Source organism: Heterodontus francisci, unplaced genomic scaffold (assembly GCF_036365525.1).
Source record: "Heterodontus francisci isolate sHetFra1 unplaced genomic scaffold, sHetFra1.hap1 HAP1_SCAFFOLD_236, whole genome shotgun sequence".
In the NCBI taxonomy this organism is placed as follows: domain Eukaryota; kingdom Metazoa; phylum Chordata; class Chondrichthyes; order Heterodontiformes; family Heterodontidae; genus Heterodontus; species Heterodontus francisci.
Window position 1 is genome coordinate 2,903,767 of NW_027141158.1, and position 18,588 is coordinate 2,922,354.

At 43.2% G+C, this 18,588-nt stretch overlaps 1 protein-coding gene across 1 annotated transcript; it reads left to right on the top strand.

Annotated features, from left to right (window-relative positions):
• Positions 1–567: 567 nt before the first annotated feature.
• On the top strand, positions 568–17,772 carry LOC137362347 (deleted in malignant brain tumors 1 protein-like; the record flags this gene model as incomplete). Its single annotated transcript, XM_068026757.1, has 4 exons — positions 568–880; positions 4,321–4,353; positions 5,108–5,422; positions 17,483–17,772. Coding segments are annotated over exons 1-4 (951 nt in total), but the record flags the coding sequence as incomplete, so codon positions are not given.
• Positions 17,773–18,588: the final 816 nt, after the last annotated feature.

Here is an 18,588-nt window from a genome sequence, read left to right on the forward strand (position 1 = left end):
TAACCAATCTGCACTGACATCAAGATCACATCACCATCCAGCCCTGTCTTCATTGGCTGTACTGGGTGTGGGTGCAATTTCCTCTGCTCTTTCCTGGTGCTGGGATCTCACTGTGTTCGTCCAATGAGTTCTGAGCACGTAAACATGTGATCATTACAGTCACGCCCATCTCCCCATTTCTGCAGGTTCAAACTATTCTGAGCCTGTCCCCACCCAGTTCTCATTGGAGCCGCTTTGTTGCTGGGAATATCCGGCTGTCTCCCGGTTCCCTGCTCGTTTGCACCGTGTATTAGCATTTCCCTTTCCTTTTTTCGTGTGTAATATATACTCCGATTTTTATTAGTGTTCTGAATGCAGACTGATATTCCTGTCAATTCATACCTGGTGAATGGGGAGGGTCTGTGCACTGGGAACCTGTGGGTTCAACACACGAGAACCGCTAGATATTTTGGATATTTTAAAGAGACGGTGAAGCTGAGACTGGTGATTGGGGAGGGTCCGGGCGCTGGGAACCTGTGGGTTTAACACACTGCAACCGCTCGATGATATTTCTGATATGTTACAGAGATGGTGACGCTGCGACTGGTGAATGGGGGCAGTCGGTGCGCTGGGAGAGTGGAGATTCACTACAGGGGGCAGTGGGGGACTGTGTATGACAGATTCTGGGACCTGCCAGACGCCGCTGTTGTGTGTCGGGAGCTGGGCTGCGGGACCGCGGTCTCTGCACCACGTGGACCTCACTTTGGGGAAGGGTCCGGACCCATTGTGACGTCTAATGTAAAGTGCGGCGGGACCGAGGCCGCTCTGCGGGACTGTGAGTCAGTTCAATGGGATCACTATTCCGGGTCACACTCCTCTGATGCCGGCGTCATCTGCTCAGGTAAAAATATTTCTCTGTCTCTCATCTCCCGCCGCGGCTGATAGATTCTGTGAAGAAGTGAAAGTAAAACAATCCGGGACGGTCCATCCCCGGAAAGGCAGATGATAATAATTCCAGTTATCTCCGGTTAGAATTAATGTTAATATTAGGATCACTGTTTAAAATTATATCATTAGTATTATATTTAATAAACATTCTCCACCGGGAGCAGCCAATACCTGATACTCAGCACATTTACAATGCAGACAGTGCAGTTTCCATTGAGATTTTCCCTAGATCCGCAGTGAATGATCTGAACGGCTGGAAATGTCACAATCTCAATCCAAATCTCCATTCATCAGCCCAGCAGCCGCTGCCGGGCATGTACTGTCAGCCCAGCTGTCCACCTGCAATGATCGCTTGGCCTCAGATCTGATATATCACACAGATTGTGAAGTTGAGACTGGGGAGCAGGGAAGGGAGGGAGGGAGGGAGGGAGGTTCCTCAGCCTCGGGGAGCTGAAGTAATGGGTCCGCAGTTATTGTGGGAATCACAAAGATAACTGCCCTGTAAGATCCCACCGCTGCTTGCGCATTGCCATTTACATTTTGGCAAATATTGAGAAAGTGTAATGCACAGAATATTAAACAAAAGAGATAACATAGTTCAGGAAGCAGTTGCAACGATTAAACTCAACACCATTGAACTATTGGAAGAAAAGCGCCGAGTTTTCCTGAAATCCTGACCACTTACTGTCAGGAGGACAGTGATCGACTTCAAGAAGACAAAGAAAGGCTGGTGAAATGGACGGACAGGTGGCAGATGAAATTGAATGCAGAGAAGTGGGAACTGATACATTCTGGTTGGAACAAGGAGGAGAGGCAATATCACAGAATCACTGAACTGTTGCAGTGCAGAAGGGGGCTATTCGGCCCATCATGTCTGCATGGGCCCTCTGAAAGAGAAATTCACTCAGTTCCATTCCCCTGCCTTCTCTCCATAACTCTGCATATTCTTCCTTTTCATATACTGTCTAATTCCCTTTTGAATGCTTCAGTTGAATCTGCCTCACCCCGTTCTCAGCCAAACATTCCAGATCTTAAATACTTGCTGCATGAAAAAAGATTTTCCTCATGTCACTTTCGCTTTTTATACCAAATGCATTAAATCTGTACCCTCTCCTTCTCAGTCCTTTCACCAGTGGAAACAATTTCTCTCTATCTACTCTGTCCAGGACCCTCAGTGTTTTGAATATCTCTATCAAATCACCTCTCAGCCTTCTCTTCTCCAAGGAAAACAGTCCTAACTTCTCCAATCTATCTTCATAACTGAAATTCCTCATCCCTGGAACCATTCTCATGAAACGCCTCTGTATTCTCTCCAATGCCCTCACATCTTTCCTCAAGTGCGGCGCCCAGAACTGGATGCAATACTCCAGCTGACGCCGAACTAGTGTCTCATACAAGTTCAACTTAATTCCTTGCTCTTGCACTCTATGCACATATTAATAAAGCCAAGTGTCGTTTATGCTTTATTTAACGCTCTCTCAACCTAGCCTGCCACCGTCAATGACTTATGCACTATTAAACCAAGGTCCCTCTGCTCCTGTAACCCCTTTAGAATTGAACCCTTCATCTGATATTTTATCTTCATGTCAGTCCGACCAAAATGAATCACTTCACATTTCTCTGCATTGAACTTCATCCGCCAACTGCCTGCCCATTCCACCAAATTGTCAATGTTTTTTTGAAGATCTGTACTATCATCCTCACAGTTCACGATGCTTCCAAGTTTTGTATCATCTGCAAACGTTGAAATTGTGCCCTGTACACCAAGGTTTAGTTCATTTATATATATAGACAGGGACCTGAAGATTGAAGGATACATGGCATTTAGGAAGGGCAGGAAGCTAGGAATAGGTGGAGGGGTAGCTCTGTTAATTAATGATGGTATTACTCGGGAAGCATAGCTGAGGACAGGAATCGGTGTCCCGTTGTCTCTAATATATCACCAGAGTATACAAAGAGACAATAACACATGGGAGATATAATTTCACCAGGGAGTTGGGGAACAGGTCAACACACCGCCTGTCGTATATAATGTTTAGTTTAGTTTTGAGATACAGCACTGAAACAGGCCCTTCGGCCCACCGAGTCTGTGCCGACCATCAACCACCCATTTATACTAATCCGACACTCATCCCATATTCCTACCACATCCTCACCTATCCCTACATTCCCCGACCACCTACTTATACTAGGGGCAATTTGTAATGCTCAATTTACCTACCAACCTGCAAGTCTTTTGGCAGGAAACCGGAGCACCCGGAGAAAACTCACACAGACACAGGGAGAACTTGCAAACGCCACACAGGCAGTACCCAGAATTGAACCCGGGTTGCTGGAGCTGTGAGGCTGCGGTGCATACCACTGCACCACTGTGTCACCCCAAGTTGCGAACAGAAAAACACCTGGAGACCTGTGAGACACATTGTGATCAGGGGGATTGGGTTCAGGTCAACCGAGTGACTGAATTTTTGAAAAGCAGAAACGCTTAACCAGTAAACGGCAGGACCATTGATCGAACATCATTAATGGGTAAAAGAACAGGGCACGTCGGCGATGGCAGGTTACAAGAATATCAGAACTGCAAGAGCTTAGTAAGAAACAGTCAGCCCGGAGTTAGGAGGCTGACAGACCGTTAATCTTGTTTTGTTTCGTTTGAGGAAGCTATATAATTTATTGAACGACAGAATAGCCCAATTACACGTTTCCAGAATATATGAAAGTTACAGGTGGAAGAATTTGCAGTAAATTGAAAGGCATTGAAATCGACAGCAGGATCGGAAAATCTTTAATTTGTGTTGCCATCCCTTCTCAAACTTTAGATCGGAAAGCTGAATTCACTGACAGTGCCATCATTGTGGGTTTAAAAGGGTATCCATCAACACCCTCTTCTCAGGGTATCTGCATACGGGTCATCAATGATCAGAGCACCATCAGCACAAATTTACAGGGCGATTGGGAATGGGAGTGGGACTAATTAGACAGCTCTTACGAAGAGACAGCATAGGCACCATGGGCCGAATGGCGTCCCTCCGTGCTGTTTCGTTGGAAGATTCTGTAAGGGAGAGGACCATCACCATCGCCTTCTCAGAGTACCTTCAGACTGGTAATACATGCAGCCCACCCACCATCAGCACAAGGAGAGAGTGTATCTGGGTGTCAGTGTGTGTATATGTGAAAACAATTCTGGATATATTTTATCCCATTACCAATATTAATGTTGTGCAGAAACTGTATTTTCTGTTTTCAGGAATGAAATCACAGATCCCGATATAATTTCTTCTGCAAGGCACGGGAATAATGACCCTGCAGTTAGTTGTACTTGTGTTTTATCTTTCTGACAGTTTCATTCATTTCTTGCCCTAGTGAACTCTAATTGTTAACTTCTCATTTCAGGCAGACCTGGGAACAGTAAGGCTGACCCGTCAGGTAATCGCCCTTTATTTTCACACTATCTGCTATCTCTCTGCTCTAATCCATCCCATTAAATATGAAACTTGGGCGAAAATCTCAGCATTTTCTTTGATCACGGATTAACGCACTGCCCAGTTGAGAGTCAGAAAGGGAGGGTGTCCCTCATACTGCGACTAAAGATCTTTAATTTTAGCTGAGAGATGACTGCTGCCTTCATGCAGAGGGACAATAACTGAGGGTGTCTGAAGAGCAAAGTGTGAAGGATCAGCACCACTGACACTGCTGCCGGTCCAAAGTTGCAGCTAACCAATCTGCGCTGACATCAAGATCACATCACCATCCAGCCCTGTCTTCATTGGCTGTACTGGGTGTGGGTGCAATTTCCTCTGCTCTTTCCTGGTGTTGGGGTCTCACTGCGTTCGTCCAATGAGTCCTGAGCACGTAAACATGTGATCATTACAGCCGCGCCCATCTCCACACTTCTGCATGTTAGAACTATTCTGAGCCTGTCCCCACCCAGTTCTCATTGGAGCCGCTGTGTTGGTGGGAATATCCGGCTGTCTCCTGGTTCCCTGCTCGTTTGCACCGTGTATTAGTATTTCCCTTGCCTTTTTTCATGTGTAATATATACTCCGATTTTTATTAGTGTTCTGAGTGCAGACTGATATTCCTGTCAATTCATACCTGGTGATTGGGGAGGGTCCGGGCGCTGGGAGCCTGTGGGTTTATCACACTCCAACCGCTTGATGATATTTCTGATATTTTACAGAGACGGTGAAGCTGAGACTGGTGAATGGAGGCAGTCGGTGCGCTGGGAGAGTTGAGATTCACTACAGGGGACAGTGGGGGACTGTGTATGACAATGTCTGGGACCTGCAGGACGCCACTGTTGTGTGTCGGGAGCTGGGCTGCGGGACCGCGGTCTCTGCACCGGTCCGGGCTCACTTTGGGGAAGGGTCGGGACCCATTGTGACGTGGAATGTGAAGTGCAGCGGGACTGAGGCCGCTCTGCGGGACTGTGAGTCAGCTCAATGGGATCACTATTCCGTTTCACACTCCAATGATGCCGGCGTCATCTGCTCAGGTAAAAATCTTTCTCAGTCTCTCATCTCCCGCCGCGGCTGATAGCTTCTGTGAAGAAGTGAAAGTAAAACAATCCAGGACGGTCCGTTCCCGAAAAGTCAGATGATAATAATTCCAGTTATCTCCGGTTAGAATTATTTTTAATATTAGGATCACTGTTTAAAAGTATATAATTAGTATTATATTTAAGAAACATTCTCCAGCGGGAGCAGCCAATACCTGATAGTCAGCACATTCACAATGCTGACAGAGCAGTTTCCATTGAGATTTTCCCTGGATCCGCAGTGAATTATCTGAACGGCTGGAAATGTCACAACCTCAATCCAACTCTCCATTCATCAACCCAGCAGCCGCTGCCGGGCATGTACTGTCAGCCCAGCTGTCCACCTGCAATGATCGCTTGGCCTCAGATCTGATATAGCACACAGATTGTGAAGCTGAGACTGGGGAGCAGGGAAGGGAGGGAGGGAGGGAGGTTCCTCAGCCTCGGGGAGCTGAAGTAATGGGTCCGCAGTTATTGTGGGTATCACAAAGATAACTGCTCTGTAAGATCCCACAGCTGCTTGCGCATTGCCATTTACATTTTGGCTAATATTGAGAAAGTGAAATGCACAGAATATTAAACAAAAGAGATAACATAGTTCAGGAAACAGTTGAAACGATTAAACTCAACACCATTGAACTATTGGAAGAAAAGCGCCGAGTTTTACTGAAATCCTGACCAGTTACTGTCAGGAGGATAGTGATCGACTTCAAGAAGACAAAGAAAGGCTGGTAAAATGGACGGACAGGTGGCAGATGAAATTTAATTCAGAGAAGTGGGAACTGATACATTCTGGTTGGAACAAGGAGGAGAGGCAATATCACAGAATCACTGAACTGTTACAGTGCAGAAGGGGGCTATTCGGCCCATCATGTCTGCATGGGCCCTCTGAAAGAGAAATTCACTCAGTTCCATTCCCCTGCCTTCTCTCCATAACTCTGCACCTTCTTCCTTTTCACATACTGTCTAATTCTCTTTTGAATGCTTCAATTGAACCTGCCTCACTACGTTCTCAGCCAAACATTCCAGATCTTAAATACTTGCTGCATGAAAAAATATTTCCCTCATGTCACTTTCGCTTATTATACCAAATGCATTCAATCTGTACCCTCTCCTTCTCGGTCCTTTCACCAGTGGAAACAATTTCCCTCTTTCTACTCTGTCCAGGACCCTCAGTGTTTTGAATATCTCTATCAAATCACCTCTCAGCCTTCTCTTCTCCAAGGAAAACAGTCCTAACTTCTCCAATCTATCTTCATAACTGAAATTCCTCATCCCTGGAACCATTCTCATGAAACGTCTCTGTATTCTCTCCAATGCCCTCACATCTTTCCTCAAGTGCGGCGCCCAGAACTGGATGCAATACTCCAGCTGAGGCCAAACTAGTGTCTCATACAAGTTCAACTTAATTCCTTGCTCTTGCACTCGATGCACCTATTAATAAAGCCCAGGGCCGTGTATGCTTTATTTAACGCTCTCTCAACCTAGCCTGCCACCGTCAATGACTTATGCACTATTAAACCAAGGTCCCTCTGCTCCTGTAACCCCTTTAGAATTGAACCCTTCATTTGATATTTTATCTGCATGTCAGTCCGACCAAAATGAATCACTTCACATTTCTCTGCATTGAACTTCATCCGCCAACTGCCTGCCCATTCCACCAAATTGTCAATGTCCTTTTGAAGATCTGTGCTATCCTCCTCACAGTTCACGATGCTTCCAAGTTTTGCATCATCTGCAAACGTTGAAATTGTGCCCTGTGCACCAAGGTTTAGTTCATTTATATATATAGACAGGGACCTGAAGATTGAAGGATACATGGCATTTAGGAAGGGCAGGAAGCTAGGAATAGGTGGAGGGGTAGATCTGTTAATTAATGATGGCATTAGCGCAATGGTGAGGGATGATCTAAGTTCAGGAGACCAGGATGTAGAAGCTGTTCGGGTAGAGATGAAAAATCATTAAGGCAAGAATTTGCTTGTCAGAAGTGGTGTACAGACCACCTGACATTAACCACACTGTGGGGCCGGTTATAAATGAATAAATGAATGGCAGCCTGTCAGAACGGTGCAGTGATAATTAGGGGCAGATCTTCGCCTAAATTTAGACTGGAAAAGTCAGATGGGCAGAGATAGCCTAGATGAGGACTGCATAGAATATTTTCGGGATAATTCCTTGGAACAATACCTTGTGGAGCCAACCAGAGAGTAGGATATACGAGATCTGGTATTGTGCAATGAGGTAGGAATAATTAATGACCTTACAGTTAAGGTGCCCCGAGGTAGCAGCGATCATGATATGATTGAATTTTACATTCAGTTTGAGGGAGAGTAGAGTGGGTCCAAGACTAATATTTTAAACTTAAATAAGGGCAATTATGAGACCATGAATGCAGAGCTAGCTAAAGTGAATTGGCAAATCAGGTTGCGGGATAGGTCAATAGAGCTTCAGTGGCAGACATTTAAGGGAATATTTCAGATTGCACAATTTCTCATATTTCAACGAGAAAGAAACATTCCAAGAGTGGGTCCCACCATCCGTGGTTAAGTAAAACAGCCAAAGGTCTTAAAGAAAAAGCCTGCAATTGCGCAAAACTGGGAGGCAGGTCAAAGGATTGGACAGAATATTTTTAAAAAACAAAGGATGACAAAAATATTGATAAGTCAGGTAGCATTAGAAGACGAGAGAAGGCTAGATATATATATAAGGACAGATAGTAAGTGTTTATATACATATACATTTAAAAAAAAAGAAAAGAGGTAATAAAGTGAGCGTTGAACTTATAAAATGTGAGTCTGTGGAGTTAATAATGGAAAATAAGGAGATGACAGATGAATTGAACAGATATTTGGCATGGGTCTTCACTATTGAGTATAAAAGGAACATCCCAGTTTTAGCTGTAAGTCGGGAAATAGAAGGGACGGAGGAACTCAAGAAAATTTCAAACACCAGGGAAAAGGTACTGAGCAAATTGTTGGAGCTGCACGCTGACAAGTTCCCGGGACCCGATGGACTTCATCCTAGGGTGTTAAAAGAAGTGGCAAGTGAGGTAGTTGATTCGTTAATTTGAATTTTCCAACATTCCCTCGATTCGGGGAAGGTTAATTTAGATTGGAAAATAGCGAATGCAACTCCGTTGGTCAGAAAGGGAGGGAAACAGCAAGCAAGAAACTATAGGCCAATTAGTTTAACACCTGCCTTAGGGAAAATGTTACAAGCTATTATTAAAGATGTTATGGCGGGGCATTTAGAAACATCCAAGGTAATCAGGCATAGTCAACATGGATTTGTGAAAGGCAGATCATGTGTAACCAATTGATTGGAGTTCTTTGAGGGAGTTCCATGTGCTGTTGGTAAAGGGGAACTGGTCGATGTGTTGTACTTAGATTTCCAGAAGGCATTTGAGAAGGTGCCACATCAAAGGCTATTGCAGAAAATAAAAGTTCATGGTATAGGGGGAAACATATTAACATGGATGGAAGATTGGTTAGTTCACAGGAAACAGAGAGTATGCATAAATGGGTCATTTTTTTGGTTGACAAGAAGTAACGAGTGGTGTGCCATAGGGATCTGTGCTGGGGCCTCAACGTTTCACAATTTATAGAAATGACTTAGATGCCGGGACCGACGGTATGCTTGCTAAATTTGCTAATGACACAAAGATAGGTAAGAATGTAACTTGACAAGAGGACATAAGGAGTCTGCAAAGGGATATAGATAGGTTAAGTGAGTGGGCAAAGACCTGGCAAATGGAGTATAATGTCAGAAACTGGGAAATTGTCCACTTTGGGAGTATGAATAGAAGGGAAGCATATTATCTAAATGGTGAGAGATTGCAGAGCTCTGAGATACAGAGAGATATGGGTGTCTTAGTGTATAAAACGCAAAATGTTAGTATGCAGGTACAACAAGTAATTAAAGAAGCTAGGAAAATGTCATCATTTATCGCGAGTGGAATTGAATACAGAAGTAGGGAGGCTATGCTTCAGCGACACAGGGTATTGGTGAGACCACATCTGGAATATTGTGTACCATACTTGTCTCCTTATTTAAGGACTGATGTAAATGCGTTGGAGGCAGTACAGTGAAGGTTTACTCGACGAATATCTGGAATGGGTGACCTGCTATACGAGGAAAGATTTGACAGGCTAGGCTTGCTTCCGCTGGAATTTACAAGAGTAAGAGGTGACATGATTGCAACATATAATATCATGAGAGGTCTTGACAGGGTGGTTTTGGAAAAGATGTGTCCCCTTGTGGGAGAAGCTAGAACTAGGGGTCACTGTTTAAAGATAAGGGTGGCCATTTAAGACAGAGACGAGGAGAATGTTTTTCTCAGTGGGTTGTGACTCTTTGGAATTCTCTTCCTCAAAAGGCAGTGGAAGCAGAGTGTTTGAATTTTTTAAGGCAGAGGTAGATAGATTCTTGATAATCAAGGGGGTGGAAGGTTATCGGGGGTCAGTGGAAATGTGGGGTAATCAGTTCAGCCATGAACATATTGAATGATGGAGCAGGCTCGACGAGTCGAGTGTCCACCTCCTGCTCCTAATTTGTATGTTCATACGTATGTTCTTATTAACAGGGTATATCTGATACATCCTCTTTATTAATTTAAACCACTCCAGTATCTGAATTACCTCCTCTGTAACCATTGCCTGGGGTGCATCTTCTTCCTTGGCAAAGACAGGCGCAGAGAATTTAGATAATACCTGAACTATACCCGCTACCTCCATATGTAAATCCTCTTTCTGATCCCTCATCGACCCCACTCCTCCTTTTACCACCCCTTTACTATTTCTCTGTCTATAGAATACTTTGGGATTTCTTTTAATGCTTGCTGCCAGTCTCTTTTCAAGGGTACAATTAGAAAGTGGCTGCAGCCAAGAGTCACCTGGGAGTATTTCTGATCAAATCGTTGAAGGTAGCAGGGCAGGTTGAGAAATTGGTTAATAGTCAATGGGATGTTGGCCTTTTTAAGTAGCGGTTTCATGTAAAAAAGTAAGGAAGTTATTATGAACTTTTGTGGAACACTGGCTTCACCTCAACTGGCGTATTGTGTACAATTCTGGGCACGGCACATTAGAAGAATGTGAATGCTATAGAATGGGTGCAGAAAGGATTTACAAGGAAGGTTCAAGGGATGAAATACTTCAGTTACAATGATAGTTTGGAGAAACTGTGGTCGCTCTCCTGAGAACAGAGAAGGCTGCGGGGAAATTTGATAGAGGTGTTCAAAATCATGAGGGGAATAGACAGAGTAGATAGAGAGAAAGTGTTCCTCTTGGCAGAAAGGTCAATAACCAGAGAACACTGTTATAAGGTGGATGGGAAAAGAACCAACCGTGACATGAGGAATAAGTTATTTACACAGCGAGTGGTTAGGATCTGGAATGTTCTACCTGCGAGTCTGATGGAGACAGATTCAATTGTGGCTTTCAATGTGGAATTGGACAAGCACCTGAAGAGAAAATCTTTGCATGGCTATGGGGAAAGGGCAGAAGCATAGGACCAGCTGAGGAGCTCTTGCCGATAACAAGCATGGACACAACGGGCTGAATGTCCTCCTTCTGTGTTGTAAACATTCTATGATCATATGCTGACTGTTGCATCTTGCTGGTCACAAGCGGTCTGTCCAGTTTTTAAACCTAAAACTGTGAATGTGGTTTCAAGGTAATTAATTGCATACTGTGAAGGGTGATCATGACAGACTGCAGAAAACTGGCGACAAAACAGTCAACAAAGTGTGGGTGAAAGGTAGTTATTCAGACTGGCAAAAGGTGAGAAGTAGTGCGTGACAATCCATGCCAATGAGCTACTGCTGTGCAAATGCTTTCTATTTTTCGGTCCATTCCTAAATTTACAGTGCACAACATTAAGAAGCGGCTGAGCACACTGCACATAACAAAGAATAGGGGCCCGATAACACTCCAGCTGCAGTGCTGAACATCAGTGCTCTAAAACTAGCAACAACTGGAGCCTAGCTGATCCAGTACAGTTACAGCACTAGGATCCAACTGATACGGTGGAAAATTGCCCAGTTGCATACTTCCTCGAAAAGCAGGGAAACACTGAACAGTTCGCACCCAATCAACCGACTCCAATCAACAGCAAATCTTTCCTTGTGCTGGGTATGGCTCCCCTTTCAACTTATCTCTCTGAAAATAATCCTCAATGCTTTTGTATTTTCTGTAGCTTTGTTAACCCGTATTGCTATTGTATTCATTTTTCTATCTGTACCCCTGAATCCCATTGCTCCTCGACACAATTTAGATTATCATTGTCCAAGGAAAATGTGTTCTCATTCTTCTGACCCTAATGTGTAAGTGTACATTTATCTGCATTAGAAATCATTCACAATTTCGTTAACGTCATGTATTTTATCACAATCTGCCTTAGTATTAACTATTGTCCCAAGAACATGTCATTAATGAATATTGTAATTGTTTGTCCCTTTCCTGAGTCGAAATCATTTTTGCAAAATATGATCAATAGTACTCCTCGCATCAGTTCTTGTCGCACAATACTTCTTGCACAGTTCTAACTGCCCAAAGTACTTTTTTGTTTGCACACAGCTGAACACTACTGTAGATGTGACCTGACCAGGATTTTGTTTTTAGCTGTAGCATCATTTTCAGCCCCTTGTATTCCGTTCCTCTAGATATAAAGCCCAGCATTCCATTTGCTGTTCTTTTTTTCCTATCCTTGCCCATGACCCTGAAGTCTATTTTCCGTTTTTTCACCATTTCGAAAATACTGGAACATTTTAAATTCCAAATTGGACACCTCACACTTGCCAATATTGTAATGGTTTTACACAGTCACTTAATCTATTTTTTTCGTTGTTGCAAATGTATGCTTAAAATATGCATGATGACAATATCGTTGATTTTTTTCACTTGCAATATTGAGTATGTCAATTATATGTGGCTTTTTGTCCAGCCATCTAATTCATTAATAAATAGTAGAGGCTCCTGTGGGACGGCACCATCACATCCTGCCCGTTAGATGATCTGCCCATTATCCCTGCTGTCTGTCTCCTGCCACTTAGCTCACGTCCTAAGTAGTCAATAATTTGCCCTAAATCCTATGAGCTGCAACTTTAGCCAACAATAATTTATGAGGGATTTTGTTGTTTGCTTTCTGGAAGTCCATCTGATTAACATCCATTGAGCTTCCCCTGCCCTCTACTTTAGTTACCTCCACAAAACAATTGAGCAGGTTCATCAGGCATGATCTACCTTGTACAAATGCATGTTGCCTATCTCTGATTGGCTGTAACTTTTCAAGGTGATCAGACACTCCATCTTTAAATGTACACTCTAGTAATTTCCTGACAACAGCTGTTCGGCGAACCAATCTATAATTCCCTCAATTCCCTCGATAACATTCTTTAAATAGCCGTGTAACAATTGCAATTTTCCAATTACTGTCCCAGCAGTTTGCTCTCAATCATTAACAAAGTGATGGAGGGTGTTGTTTTCAGCGCTATCAAGCAGTACGTACCAATAAACTACTCACTGATGCTCAGTTTGGGTTTGTCGGACCACTCAGCTTCAGGCCTCATTACACCCTTTGTCCAAAAATGGAAAAAAGAGCTGAATTCCAGAAGTGAGATGAAAGTGACTGTCCTCGACGTCAAGGCAGCTTTTGGTCAACTGTCGCAACAAGGAACCTTAAGAAAAGTGACGTCCACGTCCATACTGATGCAAAGTAATTATGTATAATTCCCGCCATTACCTTATTTTCATTTATAATATCACCATTGTCATTTTAATGAGGCTACAATGCTCTTACTTACAAACTATTTTAGAAGTTATTGTAAAAGTATTGTAGCTCTTGCGATCTATTTTGTCACCCTTTGCTATTCTTTGTATATCTGCCATTCACGAGAATCTGGGCTCTTTTCCCTATTTTTCCATGTTTTTGTTTTCTTTTATACTTATGATGCAACTGTGTCTTGCATGCCAGTCCATAATAGATGAGGTGAGTTTGGAATTGGACCATTCAATGCTGTGGTCTTTGAGTTGAGCTTACTTGACGATGGCAGGCTTGTCCCATTCACTGCATCAGGGAAGCTATGGTGATCTATAAACACCACAACGTCCCCCTGACAGTGGCCTGCACCTCAGTGGATATCTGGTTGTGTCTCCTCAAGAGACACACCATCCCCTGCTCTGCAGCCAACATACCACGACCAGAACTATAGTATGGATTTACCTGCCACGATACACTGTAGCTGACCAAACAGCAGCAAGGACAATGGAATGTACCGACCTTTCACGGAATATAATTAACAGACTAATAGCAGGCAGAACAAGAACATGCAATAACCTAAGATCCTGTCCATATTCCCATTCTCCACTACATATAAACCGATCGCTTCCACCAGTTCCAGTTGTTTCTCCAGACAATGGGCAGAGTACACTGCCCAAAACGTCGAGGTCTGCCAGTATTTCTAGCAACTGTTTTGTCAAGAAAGCAACTGCTGTTTTCAGAGCAGATTCAATTGTTGTAAAGCTGTAAAATTGTCTTACTCAAATATTGCATGTTTCAGTTTTTTCTCTCCCGGTATTGCCTATTTACGTTAGATTCCCAACGTTGCTCTACCCCCTCAGCCAGACCCCACCAGCTTCCCTTCACCCACTTACTAGTTTAAGATTCCTGTAACAACCATATTTATCCTTTATTCTAGGACCCTTATTCCAACCCAGTTCAGGTGAAGCGCATTCCAACAGAACAGTTATTTAATATCCCAGTACAAGTGGTGGGTACCATGAAAAGTAACACCTCTTTCCAACATCAACACCTTCAACCACGTGTTGACCTCCCTAATCCCCCACCCCCACTCCCCATTCAAATGTGCAAGCGGCTTGTATAATAATCCAGAGATTATAATCCTTGAGATCTTCTTTTATAGTTCAGCACCAGGTACTCTCTGAAAAGAAACTCTTGCCTTTTCTTTCCTATGCTGTTGGTCCTTGCATTGTCCACAACGACTGAATATTTCCCCTGCATTCTCGCAATCTGATTTGAGATATCTCTCACTTCGCACAAGTTGGGCAAATACTGTTTGGGACTCCTAAAACCCTAATGATTGAACTACTTAAAAGTATTACATTATGCTCCACTCCTCCACCTTTTGCACAGCTTCCTGTTCCAACGTATCCCGGTCAACATTCTGGCTGCCCTTCTGACAGTCTTCATCCTTATCCTCACAAATAGCCAGTACATTGTTCCTGTTGGATAGATCCATTTTCTGCATATCCTCGTTCACCAACAAATCTGGATTTCCATTGCAGTGCACTATAAACTGCAACAGCCTCATTCTGACCCCGCACCACTCTACAAGATGTGACTAAAATCTGCAGCAAACTGTCCAATACTCCTTTTGCTGCCGTATGTGTTGGAGTATCTCCAATTCCCACTCCAGCTCTATGACCCTGAGCCAGAGAGTTTGCAGGTGGAGACATCTACTATGGACATGCTCCCTCGAGATAATTCCGTTATCCACAAAACCCTACATCCAGAAAAAAATAACTGCTCTGCGAGAACATAGTCTGTCTTTATTTAAAAGGTAAAATTATGTGTAGATGCATTTTAGCTTTGAAGCTATTTTACTGGTTAGCTAACGCCGAAACACTGAGCACTCACCAATTAACTTAGTACTTATTTGCAAATTATCCACGTCCCCTCATACTCTGACCTGACAACTGCTTCCCCTCTATTTGTCTGGTCTCTGCCTCTCTGCTGCTGCTGGCCGTGGCGCTATGTTAAATCGGTGACTCCACTAACTTACTGAAGCTTAACAGACAAAACAAAGCACCTCCTTATAAACCTCTGCCACTTAGAAGGACAAGGACAGCAGATGGATGGGAAAAGCACCATTTGCAAGTTCCCCTCCAAGCCGCACACCATCCTGATTTGGAACTATATCAACGTTTCATCACAGTAGCTGGGTCAAATCCTGGAACTCCCTTCCTAACAGCACTGTGGGTGTACTGAGAGCGCATGCACTGCAGCGGTACAAGAAGGCGGCTCAGCACCATCGTTGCAAGGGAAATTCGGGTTGGGTAATAAATGCTGGCCTGGCCAAAAACGTCCACTCCCTGTGAAAGAATGAAAAAAAAACTCCTTTTCCCCCTCTACACCGAATTCTTACTCTGAGCAAACTCTAACTTCCCACTATTTTCAAAATGTATTCAGTTAACACTGCAATCTGTGGTAAAACTCTGCCTTACTAGAAGACGAAAAATAGAAACACAGAAAATAGGACTAGGAGTTGGCGTAGGCCAGTCGGCCCTTCGGGCCTGCCAAGCCATTAAAAAAAACATGTTTGATCATCAAATTCATTACCCTGTTTCGTTTCGTCCCCATACCCCTTGATCCCTTTGGCATTAAGAAAGATATCCATCTCCTTCTTGAAAATATGTAATTGTTTGGCCTCCCCTGCCTTCTGCGGTAGAGAATTCCGCAGGTTCACCACCCACTGAGTGAAGACATTTCTCCTCATCTCGGTTCTCAATAGCATACCCCGTCTCCTGAGACTGTGACACCTGGTTCTGGACTCCACAGCTATCGGAAACATCCTCCCTGCATCGAGCCTGCCTCGTCCTGTTCGAATATTATAGGTTTCTATGAGATCCTATCTCGTTCTTCTAAACTCTATTGAATATCGGCCGAGAAGACCCAATCTCTCCTCATACGTAAATCCTGCCATCCTAGAAACCAGCCTAGTAAATCGTCTTTGCCCTCTGTCCATGGCAAGGGCATCCTTTCTCAGATAAGGAGACCAAAACTTCACACAGTACTCCAGATGTGGTCTCACCAAGGCCCTGAAGTAAGACATCCCTGCTCCTGCACTCAAATCCTGCTGCAATGAAGTCTAATGTTATATGCCTTTGCAGGCACATTCAAGTTGCAACAGTTTAGACCGTTTCCAGCTGACAATAATTACCCCAGTTCGGACAATCACAGCTGATTGACTGCTTACTGCTAACTTGACTTGCACGATTAACTGCTAACATGAACTGCCTTGCAGCTTTTTTATATTACAAGTTAAATTCTAAATGTTAAGGCTAGATTTCAGTCTTACACACTAATTACCAAATTCTAAACTTCCCACTCTGTTTATGACACATGCAGCTAAAGGTACACACAATGCCTAAAACCTTTTACTTAACTCTAACTACCTTCGAACTTGCAGAGGAACATTGCCCAGGCAGTCAATTTCAGTTCAAGAAGAAGGTCCTGACAACGATTTCAATGGCAAATAAAGTTGAGAAATAACTGCCAGAGATGTCCACATCCCACATGAAGAAAAGCAGCTCCTAAATGGCCTTGTTTTGTATTTGTTCTCCTGATCTACTCTAGCGCATCTATCAAACCCCTTAAACATTTTATACACGTCAACTCGATAAGGTCTAATCATTCTAAACGCAATCTACTGCAAACAAAGTTTATGCAACTTGTCTTCATAATGTAATGCTTTAAGCATTGTTGTCATTCTAGTGACTCTGTCCAGCACCACCTCCAAAGCCAATGGTTTTGTGAAGTGCGGTGCCCAAAAGCGACAACAGATACAACAGAAACATCACATCCTTCTGAGTTTTATATTCCAAGACCCAAGAGATAAAGTCCAACAATCGATTAACGTTTGAAAAAAGAGCTGATAACTTTTGAGTATTCAGCCAACTTCTTAAAGAGGTCCTGTAGTAATTATTGTGTAGGAAAGGACACAGACCTGAAACATAACTCTCTTGTTCTCTCCACAGATGCTGCTAGCCCTGCTCAGTATTTCCAGCATTTTCTGTTTCATATCAGATCTCCAACAGCCGCAGTATTTTACTTTTGTGTTGCTGTAGTAATTCTAATTGTTTTTTGATAGATAATTTGTGTAAAGTATGGCTGGATAATCGTGTAGATAAAATTCTACTTTTTTTTTACCCATTTTCTATTTTGCTGTTTCTATGCAGAGGATGATTTAGAAATTATTTGGATTTGTATTTGTTTCCAATACAGGGAAACCTGAACCTCGATTGGTTGGTGGGATGAACAGATGCTCTGGCCGGGTGGAGGTGCTACATAGAGACCAGTGGGGAACGCTGTGTGACCGTTACTTTGATATGGAAGACGCCAACGTGGTCTGTGAGCACCTGCAGTGTGGGACAGTAAACTCAATCCCGGGAGGAGCTCACTTTGGGAAGGGAACTGGTCCAGTGTGGAAGGAAAATTACAGGTGCTTGGGGAACGAGACGCGATTGTGGGATTGTCCTGTTTCATCCTGGCAACAGTTTAGCTTCTCACATGAAAACGATGCAAGTGTCATCTGTACGGGTGAGTCATCTCAGTCAATTCTGCTTTCAAGCATCATTGACTATTTCCACAGGTTTCTGATTCACTTGTTTTGCTGATCCCATGCTTCCTTTGTCACGAAGATTCTGAGATGTGGTTGTGGGTTTATTGGTCTGAATTAAATTACAAATGAATCAAAGCTTCACTCCAGTAAACATTTAATACATACAATGACTAGTTGGAAGTACTTCTCGTCATATAATATCTATTTCCGGGTAAATCTGGGGCATTATTCAAGGGCTATAGAATCAGCAAGATGCTCCCAGGACCATTGCCATGGAATGGAAATGTTGCTCGAGCATTGAAACTGTTATCAATGTCGGCAGTTCAAATATGAATGATCATGGAATTCTCTGCAAAGATCAGCTGTTTAATAGAAAACACTGTGAACTTGTTGCAAGATACATAGTGTGAGATATATTTTAAGTTCCACCACACCGATTGCAATAAAATGATAGTGAATGACGTAATTCGTTATTTCACCAATGTGCTGTGTCTTTGAAAATTTCACAAACATGATGTAAATTTAAATTCTCCCAGTTTCCAGGATTACATTTATCTCTCAGCCAGCACCCTCATTTAACAGAATATCTGCTCAGTTATCTGATAATGTGGGACATTACTCAACGCAAAAGTGCTCCCACGTTTCACAACCTAAAATATAGGTAATAAAAACAGTAAGTGCTGGAAATACTCAGCAGTTCCGGCAGCATCTATGGTGAGAGAAAGAGTATCAACCTTTCAGTTTGTGGATCTTTCATCAGAACTTCGAG